At 35.5% G+C, this 14,533-nt stretch overlaps 1 protein-coding gene and 1 pseudogene across 1 annotated transcript in view; both read left to right on the forward strand.

Annotated features, from left to right (window-relative positions):
- Positions 1 to 14,533, forward strand: part of Cpne8 (copine VIII) — a 191,003-nt gene that overhangs the window by 117,635 nt on the left and 58,835 nt on the right. The window contains exons 14-16 of the mRNA XM_005407109.2: positions 3,919 to 3,994; positions 10,465 to 10,518; positions 11,571 to 11,632. Of these exons, the coding sequence (XP_005407166.2) occupies positions 3,919 to 3,994; positions 10,465 to 10,518; positions 11,571 to 11,632 (192 nt within the window). The remainder of the gene's footprint in view (positions 1 to 3,918; positions 3,995 to 10,464; positions 10,519 to 11,570; positions 11,633 to 14,533) is intronic.
- Positions 5,466 to 6,642, forward strand: LOC102003988 (annotated as a pseudogene).

The raw sequence follows: 14,533 nt of genomic DNA on the forward strand, positions 1-14,533 counted from the left end.
ATTGTAGTCATAATAATGAGAATACATGCTAATACTGTCTTAATTTAAAAATACCTTCTGCAGAAACAAATCAGTTCCCTGGGATTTTTTTTTTTTTTTTTTTTTTTTTTTTTTGAAGTAGAAAGTAAGCATTGCCTGCCATTTTTAGGTAAGGAAGACAAGTTGACACATTAACTCAAGACCATATAGGGGTAGAGAAAGGAGTGAAAGGAATTTGGTGCCTATTGGCTGTTTTTTTTTCTTTTTTTTTTTTTTTTTTTGGTTTTTTGGTTTTTTGGTTTTTCTCTGGTACCGGGAACCGAACTCACAACCTTGCGCTTGCCAGGCAGGTGCTTTTGCCGCTGAGCTAAATCCCCAGCCCCTCCTATTGGCTGTTTGTCCACATTCTGTGCAGAAGTAGTGGAGGACACATGGGAAAATAAGAATGAAAATCATCAGGTATCTCAACGAAAGGCAATAGTCTCTGTTGTATGCCTTAGGGGGATTATATGGGTGTATTTCTGTGGGGAAAAAAGCAGTCGTCAGTCTCACTCTCACACTGGTTTAGGTGGTAGGTGTAAGGCTGATACCATGGGCACGTGTTCCGTTCTCTGAGGAAGCATATAATTGATGTAACAGAATTGTTTGTATTCCTAGCAAGGTAGGATCGCAGCAGGGCTGTGGTAATAACCTAGCACTGCGAATTCAGCTGGGTAGCTCCTGGGACAGCTGCGGTGTTTATCACCTTCCTCACCTTTTGGTATGCTAGAGGCTGAGAGGGGAAATATATAAAGAAATAGAATATGCCTAATACAGTACAGGCGGCGTGGTGATGAATGTTCAGTAGGTTTTTTGGTTTGTTTGCTCGTTTTTTTGAGAGCAAAGCGCTGATATGAAGCAGGAGCTAACGTCTAGAGTAAAAGCCAAGACATGGAAGGGAGGATTGCTGGCATCTGGGGAGGATGAGCAGTCTAAACACAAGGATAGGTTTCAGGGATAAATGAGATTGTACTACATGAAATTTTCTGCTATTAATGGAGCATAAATATAATTGTAATAAGTCAATTTTATCCAACACTTAATCATTTTAGTCAAGGTTTTCTAGAGCCATATTACTAGCTATAGTAGCAAATCAATTTGCTCTCTTTTCAGTCTATTCTTTTGGACTTTAAATAATACATACGCATTATAAAAGGTTGACGAAAAAGACATGTAAACAGACACAAGACAGATACATGGTACAGGAGTAAATTTTATTTTGCAAATACAGTCTGGGAGCTTGGGACTTAACACAGAATAATTATTCTAGTTATAATGAAATTAACAGGAAATAGCAAAACAATATTATTGAATCACAAGGAAATTGCTGGTACTTTCTATGCTATTTCTCTAGTCAGAAATATTTCAATATAATAGTGTTTAATATCATGCATAGGTAAAAGTATTAAACCAAGTTCAGTTTGCTTTCTTTTAATGTTACTAGAGTCTGGGAATACTTCACAGGGAAAAAAAGATAACTATGAGCATAAATCAGTAAAAGACACCTCTAATATTCTCTTTAAAGTACTTGCCCATGATGTAACACATAATATTTCGAGTAGAACAGGTTCTAAAGGATGGGCATTATTTTTAAAAATTCACGTATTCAGAGAGATTTATAAAAAAAATTGACCTGAGAATCTATCCCCTTATCCACCCAGATTCTTCAAATTTATTCTTGTAAGCCCATTATATCTGGGATTTTTCAAAAACTGCCAACTCTCCTTCACTTACGTTTATGATCTTCGGCAAGTCTTCACTTCTTAATCATTCATTTCTCTGGATGCTGAATTGATATATAACATATATTCTTTTTCTCACCAAAATGGTATGTTGGGAGCTGAAATATCACCTGTGACTCGATACGTTTTCTCCTGTACAACGTAAGGGTAGCATTGCATTTATATCACAAATAGTTTTTTATTTGAAATAAACACTTTGAACAAGATTCAAAATAGGTAGCACATATTTTATTCACATATGCATGGATTTATGCTTTATTTTATTCTAAAATGGATCCGAGGCAGCTTTTGGAAATGCATCTGTTAAGGTAATAAAGCATGTGACAAAACCTAAGCAAAAGAATAATGAGAATTAGAAACCCAAGAAGTCTTCAGAGAACGGCACCTGAAGACATGTTTTGCTGAAGACTGACCATAAATTTGGGTCTCAGCTCTTAAACAGCTGCTGCAGAAGGGAACGCTGCATTCATGATGAACAGAGATCTTTCAGAATAGAAAACCCAAATCCGTAAAAGAAACACAAATTTCTAGCATTGAGACCAAAGAGGTTGTACCCTGTTGGTGATTACTCAGTTCTGCAGAGAATAATAAAAGCAACAAGAAGAAAACAGAAACAGATGTCAACGAACTGATGGTTAGAAAGATCCACAATAACTACAACGTGGGTATATCAAAGTGCAGTTTACAATTGGATCAAAATTTCCCAGTTTGTTAGATTGGGGATCCGTATAGATGTACTATATGTTCTCAAATCTTCATTGAGTAATTGCATTTACCCAAGACCAGTAAATAACTCTTTCTTATACTGGGTTTTTAATGCATTTTAAGAGTGGCAGGAGTCTAATGTTAACAACTAAGAGGTGAGCATTGTATTCAAACAGTTAACCTGAAACCCTGGTAAGATTAGCACAGTCCAAAATCGAAAGGCTCAAGTGACCCCAGCATTTTTTGGGTCTCTGTATTAGGCCGTCACCATTGTTGCAGTGAGCTCTGGGTTAGATTAGACTTGTTCACATCTATCGACATCAACGTGTATTTTGAAGTGCTTTAATGAGCTTATATTTCAGTAATATTAAGATACTTGAGACTTTCATAGGAGGAAAAGAGGATGGAATCTAAACAGAACTTGTAATGCAGAGAGCTCACCATTTTAGTGAAAGATATATCATTGGCACTTGTGAAGCTCAAAGCAAATTGTTTTACTTCTCTTGATTGAAGCCATGTTAGTATCATAGGAAATATATTCAAAGTAGTATGTAACACCAATGTACTATTTTGTAATTGCCCTGGTGTAATTTAAAAGGTGAGTTCTAGCGATTGGGTTTGTAAATACTAGTATATCACAACTTTTAATCCTGTTTCTCTTCACATTTTCATAGGTGTGTATCTGCTTCATAAAGTTCAATCTAGAAGAGGTTGTTGATGTTAAAAAAAAAAACAACATTGCTTTAAAGGAAATGAGATAATAGTTTGTTCTGAGCCACATACGAGTGAGGGACCATGGCCCAGGAATATTGATTCAAGTTGCCCTAAATGGAATGTTTCACATGAGAGGTTACACGAACTTTTATAGGCACAGAACAAAAGAAAGTAACAATATAATTTAGCAATTACATGGGTTAAACTAGGCCAAGCATAAATTCTATGATGCAGACAGCTACTGTGGCATCCCCTATGTTTGTTATGGTAGCTCTTGCTATGTACATCTTCCTCTGACATATTTGACCCTTGCACCAGGTATCAGTATTGATTTCTCAGTAGTGTGGGTGAAACTTAATGAAGTAATTAATTATTTTGATAAGATAAATGTCATGTTTCTGAGATATGAGTTATTGAATCAATATACCTGTTTGAAATATTACCTTTGGTAATATTAAATTGGTAAGTTTATATTAAAGTAAGTAATATTAAGTAATATTAAATTTGGTAAGTTAAATATTTGAATATTGATAAAATAAAGTTGCATACACGTAATTTTGGTTAATTAAAGAACAACTACATTATAGATTGATCTCTTGAAATTTGTAAGCTATATTCATAAAGATAGTGAGTTTTCTTCATAATGATGTAATTATTCCTTTCCAGGAAGCTTTAAATTACAGTTGACAAATGTAAACTGTTAATAGATGATGCTCTTTTTTTCCCTCCCTAATTCTAGTCATGATTTCATTGGAGAATTTACAACAAGCTATAGAGAACTTTCTAGAGGGCAGTCGCAATTCAATGTATATGAGGTAAGGGACATTTTACTTCACTACTGTTTTTTGTCTACGATAAGTAAGCTTGGCGTTGGGGGCATAGTTCAGTGGTAGAGCCCTTGCTAAGCGCGTGAGGTAGAATAAGCAAATTTATAATTGAAAATAACGGATTTTGCAAAGGATGACAACAAAGCACTAGCTACGTTCCCTTTCTCTCTGCTTCTGTTGCTTGGAGCATAGAGAAATCTTTAAATTTATTGAGCTGACTTGTTTCTTCGAATAAATGATATTATTTCCCTTCACAGTTACATAATGTTTTAAATCTGTTTTGCGAGATTGTTAATTCTTGCCTTTGAAACTTTTTCTTACTTAAAAAATGCAGTATGCCTCCATGGTTATTTTTTCTTAAGCTGCAGGCTCTCTTGCTTTCTTTCCAACCTGTCCCTTCCTGTTTCCTAATTAAGAGAAAAAAAAGAAAACATGTATTTTCCTTGTGTCGGCGTGGTATTGTTACACATCAGCTGTGGTCTAAGCACTTTTTCTATTTTTTAGGTAGAGACTGAAGAGAATGACAGGGTAATATGCAGTTATTAAAGAAATTGCAATCATTAAAGCAGATACATTGTAGTTATTTCTGCTGTAAAGCACCTTGCCGGTTAATCACCAGACATATTGAGCATATATTATATTTTAGTGCTGTTAATCATTGAGCTACATTATCTGCACCTTCTCTATAGCTTTTTAAAATTAATGCATATGCATAGCAAAGAGATTGTCTCCATATTTAATCAGTGATGGCATAAAAATTGTCCTGAGAGTGAAGGAATCGCCTATTCTACTACCTCCTTACGAGGCTAAAGTTGTTGTATTCCATTCACATGTCACCATTCATTCATTCTCTTGTTAAAATACTAGGTGTCTTCTGTATTCCATGTTCTTTGTATCCCCAAAGGGAATACAGAGATGAATAAAAACGTGAAAGCATAGTGGGAGAGAGAAACATGTAAAATATATTTAGTGTTCGTTGGAGCTTGGTCTGTGCTCTAAATAGTAGTATATTTACTGAGCTATGAAATTAGGAACCATCCCAGCCCAAGAAAGCTTCTCAAAGACAATGATGGGGAGTAATAAGTCAGTCTCTTCTATCTGGGTTTTTCAAGGAAAGAATTTTAGAACAGTGAACAGGTGTTGTGCTGCTATATCAGAATGTCTGAAGACTACTTATTTTCAAATGATAGTTTCGACAACTATCTCTGACCGGAAAGTTTAATTATACCAAAATGAGGAAGTGATGAATAGAAATTAATGCTTATAATTCTGGGAACGGGAAAGGCTGAGATCAATTCCTCATCAGCTGGTGAGGGCCTAAGTGTACGGCAAGGGAGAGAAATAGCTCTCTCCCCTGATCCCTTTATTGGGGACGTCTAACTCCACTCACAGAAAGGCGCTGTCTCAGGGCCAAATCACTTCTCAAAGACCGCCCTTCATAATAGTACACTGAAAAAAGCTTGAGCTGCAGGGGAGGCCTCAGCCGGGAACATGGCGGACCGAAAGGCGGGAGAGGAGAAGCCCGAGAAGCCGAAGCGCGCTGGAGCCGCTGGAGGACCTGAAGAAGAAGCAGAAAAACCTGTGAAAACTAAGACTGTTTCTTCCAGTAATGGAGGGGAAAGTTCCAGTTGCAGCGCTGAGAAACGATCAGCTGAAGAAGAAGCTGCAGACCTCCCAACAAAGCCTACAAAGATCTCCAAGTTTGGATTTGCCATAGGTAGTCAGACATCAAAGAAAGCATCAGCTATATCCATCAAACTTGGATCAAGTAAGCCTAAAGAAACTGTTCCAACTCTTGCTCCAAAAACCCTTTCAGTAGCAGCAGCTTTTAATGAAGATGAAGATAGTGAACCAGAGGAAATGCCTCCAGAAGCAAAGATGAGGATGAAGAATATTGGCAGGGATACACCAACATCAGCCGGACCAAACTCTTTCAATAAAGGAAAGCATGGGTTTTCTGATAACCAGAAGCTATGGGAACAAAATATAAAATCTCATCTTGGAAATGTCCATGACCAAGACAATTAAATGATGTGTTTTGAGTTAGGGTGTGGGGTGGGTGTAAAGTTAAAAGGAACAGTTTCCTTTTTTAAAGAATGGTATAAGACTATCTTTGGAGCCGCTTTTGCTTTTTCATTTTTTTTTAAGATTGAGTGGTACACTAATAAGTGAGAGTTTGAAATTAGAGGTAATTTATGTTTTATATACAGATTTCAAGACATTTGCTAATTTTGTAGTTTCATGTGATTAGTTTCCAAAGGTTACAGATAATAAAGAAATCAGAAATGGTACCTTTTTAAGAATTGCATATTTTTTTAGACACAACTATTAGCACATTAAGAGGGAAGCAAAAAGTTACTGTCTATTTAAAACTGCAAGCAGTTCCTCCTAAATTAACTCCCTCCTCACCTAAACTGTCTGGCTCCCAGGAACAGCCTTATAGAGAGAAAAGGGGAGTATCGTATTGAAAAGAAAACATTGCTGGACTATTGACTGAAAGTAAATTTAAATAAAATTAAAATAGCATTTTTTCCTTACAGGCATTCGTTTTGTTTCAAGTCATCATACATTAGGTATTGCATTGCTATCAGTGGATACAGATGCTTAGCTCTTTTACAAAAAAAAGATTTTTTTTTTTTAAATTTTTATGTGAAGTATCGAGTATTTGAAATAGCCCATTTCACCGTAATGGTCTTGTCTACTTCATTAGTCTTCAAAGAACAGCCATTTGCTACCAAAGTAAGTCAGGATTTTGAATGTGCTTCTCTTGGTTTTTGTTTATTAGCTAGTTCCTGTAAGCATTTCCACCAGAACTTGAGGCAAATCATAAGGAAGCTGTTTCTTTTAAAATACAGACCACCACCAAAAATTTAAATGTACATACTGCTTAAATATTTGGCTGGTTTTTATTTTTTAAAAGGTATAAACACCAAAAAAAAAAAAATTTAACATTGTATGAAGATGGGAAAACAGTAAGATGCATTTTCTGTAACTTTGTCTGTGTGTTTATGTTACTAAGTTGTTAAATATAATTTGAATTGAAGTCATTACAGAATTTCTTACTAGAACAGTTAATGGGGTTTATTTGAAGTATACGCATACTGACCAGTGGCCTCTCAAAAGCATATTGTAGGTACTGAAAACAAAAGGAAAGAAAGTGCATCTTCAGACACAGTTTATGGAATTGCTCATCACATATACTCTTAAATCTGTACTGTAAGCTGTTTGTTTTGTATTTTTGTATTGTATATGGACTTTCTACTATGACAGTTAAACACATCTTTAAAAGCATAGTCATGGACAAAAGAAAAATGATAATAGTGATTTCCTTCAGAATTCCTACAATGTTAAATTTGGAGGCAGCTTCAGACTATTTCATTGGTGGTAGTTACTTGCTGATCTTTTTTAATAGGTAGTAACTCCAGAGAAGAAACCTGTGCATATGCCTAATAAGTTGTTCTTTCACGTTAAAGTTCAGATTAAGCCCCAAGTAAAACAATGGAAATGTATATAGAACTATTAGTTCTTACATGATTTAATTATAGCAAGATACATGAATTTAACTTTAACTTACTTTTATGTAGGCAAACTTACTCATTTTTGTCCATTTTACTGTTTGTTAAAATAACATCCCTCTTCTACATACTCTGTTCTTGACCCAAATGAAATACTAATGTAAGGTCAAGATGAGGAGAGAGAAATGACTGAGATGAATGTCTTTACTAAAATAACCAATAAATTTTGTCAAGCTCAAAAAAAAAAAAAAAAGTAAAAAGAAAAAAGCTTGAAATTTGGAAAGGAATATTTCAGCCATACCACCCATCTTTCCCATAGTTTGTGTTTGTTTAATGACTTTCATGGACTAATTCTCAAATGTATGGGTTATTTGTTGTGTGAGCTATTTGACAGCTTTGCTTCCCTAGCTTAGTGATTGGTACAAGATTCATCATCCCCTCCCTATGCGCTCCCGCAATGTAAGACGCTGCGTGGCTTTCACTTGCTTTTTGAGCAGAAACTTGAGGTCAGCCAGAGATAAGGGATTAGGGATTGCTCAGGTCGTTCCTGCGCACTCCACAGGTGCATCCCTTCACCAGTACATGGCTTTCTCAATCCCCAGCAAGAAGATAGAGCTATTCAAATACCTCTGGGGCATGTCAGTCCCCAGAACTTCCCTTTTGATTTTGTGTCAGCCTTTTACTTACCTAAATTTGTATCCTGTCCTCTGGAAGATAGGCTGTGTAAGAATTGCTACTGTTTTCAATAAATGCCTTAGAGTTTGGGCTTTTTCCGCTGAGTGAGCTTTGAGTCAGGTGAAATCAAGACAAGTGCAAGCCACAGTAATGGAGCTTTTCTACCATGGCTTTCAGACTTCTCTTTTTCACAGCTAGTAAGCGTGCGTGGCTTGCTTATTTCCAGCGCTTTCAGAACTGAAGAAAATAAGATTAGATAGGAAAAGTTAAATGCCATAAAGTGAAAGTCACACTTTCTCTTTCATGAATGATTCTTGGGATTGCTGCGAGACTGAGATTTTTTTAGATTCTTGAAGGAATTTTGTTTTTGACATTTGTGTGCTCGTGTTCTCCTTGTCTTTTCTGAGGTTCTTACTCCTGAGATTCTGAGGTTCTTTTTGCTCTATTCTGAAAAGGATTCCCTATGCTATTTTTAGTGCTATAAATAATAAGGCCTACCATTCTGCATGTCATCTCATTATATGGTCATCATTAACTGTTACATCAAGTGCTTTATTGTTAGTTGAAACCATCCTGTGTGATCAGGTAACAAACCATTATGTAATCTCATAATATAATTATATAATTTGAGATCACCTCTCTGTGACCATAGTAAATAATGATATTCTGGAAACCAAGAAAATTAATATAAAGCATTTGAAAACTGCTTATGAAATTCTACTTCAACTTCACTCCTTAAGTCCAGGAAAAATATTTTCTAAATGAAGGACAATGTTGGATGGATAACTTTAGATGACAACATGCTAAATATAAATTTTCAAAAAATATGCTATTGAGCTCAATTTTTAAATTTTGATTTAATTCATATTATTTCCTGGTTAATTATGGAGCTTCCCCAATAACTTAGAGCAACTGTGGAATTCCTCAAAATTCAATATCAAACCTGACCTTCCTTCCCCAACTTCTCCATTGTTAATGGTATAAGTATTGAACTATTAACTTAAACTGAAAAATGTGTCTTATGCTCAAGGTGGCCTATGTCTTGACTGTTGTGTGTTTTTTTTCCCCATATAAAGTATGCTCAATCACGATTTTCAGAAATTAATAGTAGAGCTGGTACATTGAATGACTTACTGGATGAGTTGTCAGTTTCTACTGTTATCCACCTATAACTACCAAATCCAGTTTATGGCCCCAATTTTTCTCATGAGTCATTACCAATGGCACCAGCTTATTTAATACTTCATTGCTTTTGCATACTTCATATAAAATAGGACCTTAACTGTTGCCTGAACGTGCTGTCTTAAAACTGTCTCCTGTAGATTGGTTATTTCACTGTCCCATTTAAACATCCACTGAGTAACATCCAAATTCCCTAGCCTAGTATTGAGGAATTTCTTAATATAACTTCAGCCCACCTTTTAATATCTTTGTATGTACTTTCTATTCCAGCTAACCTGGGCCAATTACTTTTTCCTCTCTCTAGAATGCTGTATTATTTATTAGAAGTTTAGTTTAAATAAATAAGTCCTAGTTCAAATAATGCTTATTCATAAATTCTTTTATCTTTCATTTCCTGTCCAATGGTTTCTCCATATTTTAGATTAAGATGAGATGAAGGATTCTCTCAAGGCACTTCTATATTTAATTTACCCTGTTAGATTGACAGGTATTGCTCATCTTGCAGCCCTGTATCCCACGGTGTCTTGTGCAGCATAGGATTGTAATAATAGTTCCTCAAGGAACAGATGGTGAAAACTTAAGTCATACACACAAACCTGACCTTTACCAATTATTATGTAGCATTGGGTGGAAATTTCTAGTATTATAAAGCAGTAGTTAGGTCAGTAGATCCTTTTAATGTTCACACCCTGGGTGATTTGCTATGTTAGTGGTATTTAATCTAATAAAGTTTATGTCTCTCAAATATACTTTTTGTTAGAAATCTATGATTTTTCTACAAAGCAATGATTATTATTTAGGATTTTGGATGTTAATAGTCTCTCAAATGAAGAATATGCTGATGGTTTTAGATTATCAGTACATGAACTGATGGATAAGAATATTGCTGACAAAAAATTGCTTTTTAAAAACATACATACCAGGAACTTTTGCAGAGAAGTTTGGCCAAATTATCATGTAGGAGTTGTACTGACTGGACAGTTGTAAATGTCACACGCATAAGAAGAAAGGCAGCAAGTTGAATTATACCGTTTAAAAATTACACTATGAAATCTAACTTTGTGACTGTTCTATTTGGTTTTTAAGGTGGTGAATCCTAAAAAGAAAGGAAAAAAGAAAAAGTATACTAATTCTGGAACAGTAAGTCAAAATTTATGGTATTTCATAAGGATTCAGATTAATGAAGTAAATATGTACATTTTGAATGAGACTAGAAACAACAATTAGCTTATTTCACTTAGGAGTTTAATATGAATGATTCTAGTAGAAATACTAGCTTCGGTGGGCTAGCTTCCTTCCTGCTTTCCTGGGGGTTGTAAGGACTTGCAGGAAAACTTAAGATTGGTTGTGAGCTCTTCATTCCATGGGATCAGAGTTCAGAGACCTCGGGAGACCTGCAATTGCTAAGTGGTAGTAGGATGTGATAGTCTCCATAGGTCACTTAACTGTTAGGACTCATTTCGTGGGCGGTGAAAGTGCTCTTTAAATGCATTAAGATTTACAACCTCGGGATGCCATGCTACATCAGTACAGGAGGGGCAGAGAGGAACACATCTAAAAATTGTGAAAAATCAGTGTTGTACTCTTACGAGAAATAAATATCCTAAAGATTTTCTCCTTAGTAAAATCTTAAGTCTTCATCAAATTTCCTTTTAAAGATGTTTATAGTGCAAGACACTTGGTATATTAGATGGCCTAATTGCGGAACAGTGACAAAAGCACACATTTCTTCTTGCGTGGCTTAGCTCGCTGATTACAGGGATTTTTTTGAACTTTTAACTATTTTCCACCTCCCTTTCATCTTTCCTTTTATCTAAAATTGGAAATAACACTGTGTCCCTGTAGATACTTTTCCTGCTGTTCTTCAAAGAAAGTAAACTGGTCACAAAAGGAGATTATTGTTACTATTATTATTATTATGATTATCAAAGAAAGTAAACTGATCACAAAAAGAGATTATTATTATTGTTATTATTATTATCATCATCATCATTATTATTATTATCCCTTTTTTGTCTGGTAACTTTCAGTGTAGGAATAATCAGTCCTAGCAGATTTTAATGAAGAGTAATGTCTCCAGTGATTTTCAAAGTGCTAGGAAATATTTTCTTTCCAGTAAGAAAAAAGTCTGATTGGGTTAAAATTACTATTAACAGGTAATTCTGCTGCCCCCTGTGTATCCCTTTTTTCAGGTAACTTTACTGTCTTTCTTGGTGGAGACAGAAGTTTCTTTCCTTGACTACATTAAGGGAGGGTAAGTCACATTCTGAAATTTGTCTTTGTTTAAGCATTTCTTTGTATGCAGCAGATGCCAGCTCAAGGGACCCAAGGAGCTGATGGTTACTTCTGTGTACTTTGATTATACTCTGTTTCAGTTTGAAACAAAAAATTCTTAGATAAGATGGGCTTTGCTTTTGGTAAAAAACATAACCATTCTTTAGCAAGAGAAAAAAATAGTATATCATTAATAGTTTGAGATAAACGTGTAATGCACACTTTCATCAAATGTTTTCATTTGTCTAACGCATAGGACATCTTAGAGGTACTTTTTATTCCTTTGAAAATAGCAGAAGAGCTTGAGGGCTTAAGTTAAATATATATGGTAACTCAGAAGAAAATCATTATACAGAAATGGATGGTGGTGAATAGTCATTTACTATCTGTGTTGGCTTGCAGGTAAAATACATTTCAGAAAAAAAAATCTCCGTTTTAACTATTTTTGGAATTGTCCTGTATCCAGATAAATCCTGTATCGGTGTGATGTCTTACAGATTCTTAGAGCTTGATAAATAGGGAAGTATTTCCGATCTTTCTCCTAGATTACAATTTCTATCCCAGTATCTTCTTTTGTAACCTGTGGAACACCCTCAAAATTGAAACGGGATCAGTTGTCTCACAGTATATTCTAGTTTATTGGGTTTTACCTTATATTTACAATACAAATGTTTATTTGCTTTTATTTTGTATTTATAATACCCAGAGATAGTAGGATGCATATTTGACTGTCTTTAGTAACATCAGGAGGAATACTAGTCAGAGGTGGGGCTCATGCATACCTTTCCCTGGTTATAATTCCATAGTTTTTTTGGGGGGGCGGTGGGCAGTACTGATCCACTGATAGAATGTCAGCAGGCTAAAGGAACAGATAAGGAAATGAGGGCACCAAAGCAACAAGGACAGTCTCCCCCAATCCTGAGCACCACCCCCAAAAGTAGAGAACTTGCCCCTTTTTATTTCTGTTAAGGAAACAAAGTATGCAAACTAATACCTGCCTAAATGGGAAGTCTGTGGTACATACGGGTATCTTTCAGTCTGCGGTCTGACAGTATGGTGGTTGTTTCAATACAGCTAAAGGAAAAAGCACTAAGAAAAATGTCTACCAGCTCTTTGTATGCCAGTATCTGTGCATATATCTCTCTTTAGAAGATGGGAAAATAGAAAGTTGAATTTGTCTTACTGGATTTTACTCTGCAGTGGCTATAGGTCATAAAATAGGATGAGACAGAAGACATCCTTTACCACATTCTCTATAAACTTAAAAAGATTCTTAACAAATCTGGCAATATTTTGCATGTTGAAATACTGATTTGAAGTTTTGAAATACAAATTCCTTTCACTTTTTTATTTTCTTATGTGAATGGTTGAAGTGTATTGTGTTGTGCATGTATGTAAGAACTATAATGTGTTTTGCCACTGGTGTATATCTAGTAATATTTTGCTGTGTGCTTGTAAAAAGTTCCCCCAATTTTTACCCAATAAACAACCTTTATTATTGGCTGTTCAGAGTCTCAAATCACAGCAACTGATTTTCTGCAATACCCAGAACAGCGGTGGTGTCGACAGGTCCCACTGTCCAGTTTTTCTGTTGCCTGCGACCATCCAGGTTCATTTTCTTGGCTTACAGACCTCCACTCAATGGCACCACCTGTTCAGGGAGCCTCGCTATAGGCAGTGTGTACATAGAGCCCCCATTTATACAGCACGCTTTGCTCCACACCTCATTTACTGAGATTTTTATAGGAACCCATTTTTGATTTGCAAGTAGAACCTGGGACAGTGAAGTTTAAATTTTACTGCATAATGACTCTAACTGGACTCATATTAATTTCTATAGACTCACATTATAGTGGTCCCCCAGTCCACAGGCAATATGGTGCCAGATGTTTTTGTTTTTGTTTTTGTTTTTCCCCGGTACCGGGAATCGAACTTATGACCTCACACTTGCCAGGCAGGCGCTGTGCCTCTGAGCTAAATCCCCAGCCCCTATGTTGCAGGATGTTCTGTGGATACCTAAAACCAGGGACAGTATGACCCCCTGTATATAATATGCTTTTCCTGTCTATTCAGACCTGTGATAAGATTCATTTATACCTTAAGCACATACAACGTTTAAGAACAAAAATCAGTATTTGTTGTTAACAAAGTAGAACAAGTACAACAGTGTTCTGTAATAAAGCTACAGTATTTAAAATTTGTTGGTCACTTCTGGAATTTTCTATTTAATACTTTCTGCTGGTCACTGAAACAGCAGAGGGAAAAACTATGGATAAATGAGGATTCTTTATATCTGAAAAGGTTACATTTATTAAAATATATTTATTAAATGTGTATAACACATTTTAAATGTTTTAAGTATACATATACCTATCATCACTGTTTGTAGTATTTATTAGTAGAAAGTAGTTATTAACATAACATATCCCCCCTTTGACAGTAGACTCCAGGTCAACAGCAGCAATTTTATTGTATGCCTTTATGTATATTTATATATGTTTGTTCTGATGGACATGCTATAGCAATTGGGAATAAATTTAAAGTCTATGTTTTTATTGATGATATAGTGAGGGGATCTACTCCATCATGGCTAATCCTATTTTATATAAAAGGCAAATAATCTCATATATCTAAATTTTAGTTTCTGGGTTCACATGAATCTCATGTTCCAGACGTTTGTTAGTAAATGATGTCATTCAGCCAGATCTTACACCTGTCCAGTGGCCTTGAGGGTACCTTAGTTTTCTCCACCTTAAAATAATCTTTTCTGTTCTTCAGAAAGCTGACTTTCACCTGTCAGCTTACGGTACAGCGTTACCTTTGCTGACCTCTTCTCACCCGCCAGCCTGTGCTGAATGCCACAAGGAAGCTCTCTTGTCTC

The sequence above is a fragment of the Chinchilla lanigera genome, unplaced genomic scaffold, assembly GCF_000276665.1.
Source record: "Chinchilla lanigera isolate Chin_1 unplaced genomic scaffold, ChiLan1.0 scaffold00104, whole genome shotgun sequence".
NCBI classification, from domain to species: Eukaryota; Metazoa; Chordata; class Mammalia; order Rodentia; family Chinchillidae; genus Chinchilla; species Chinchilla lanigera.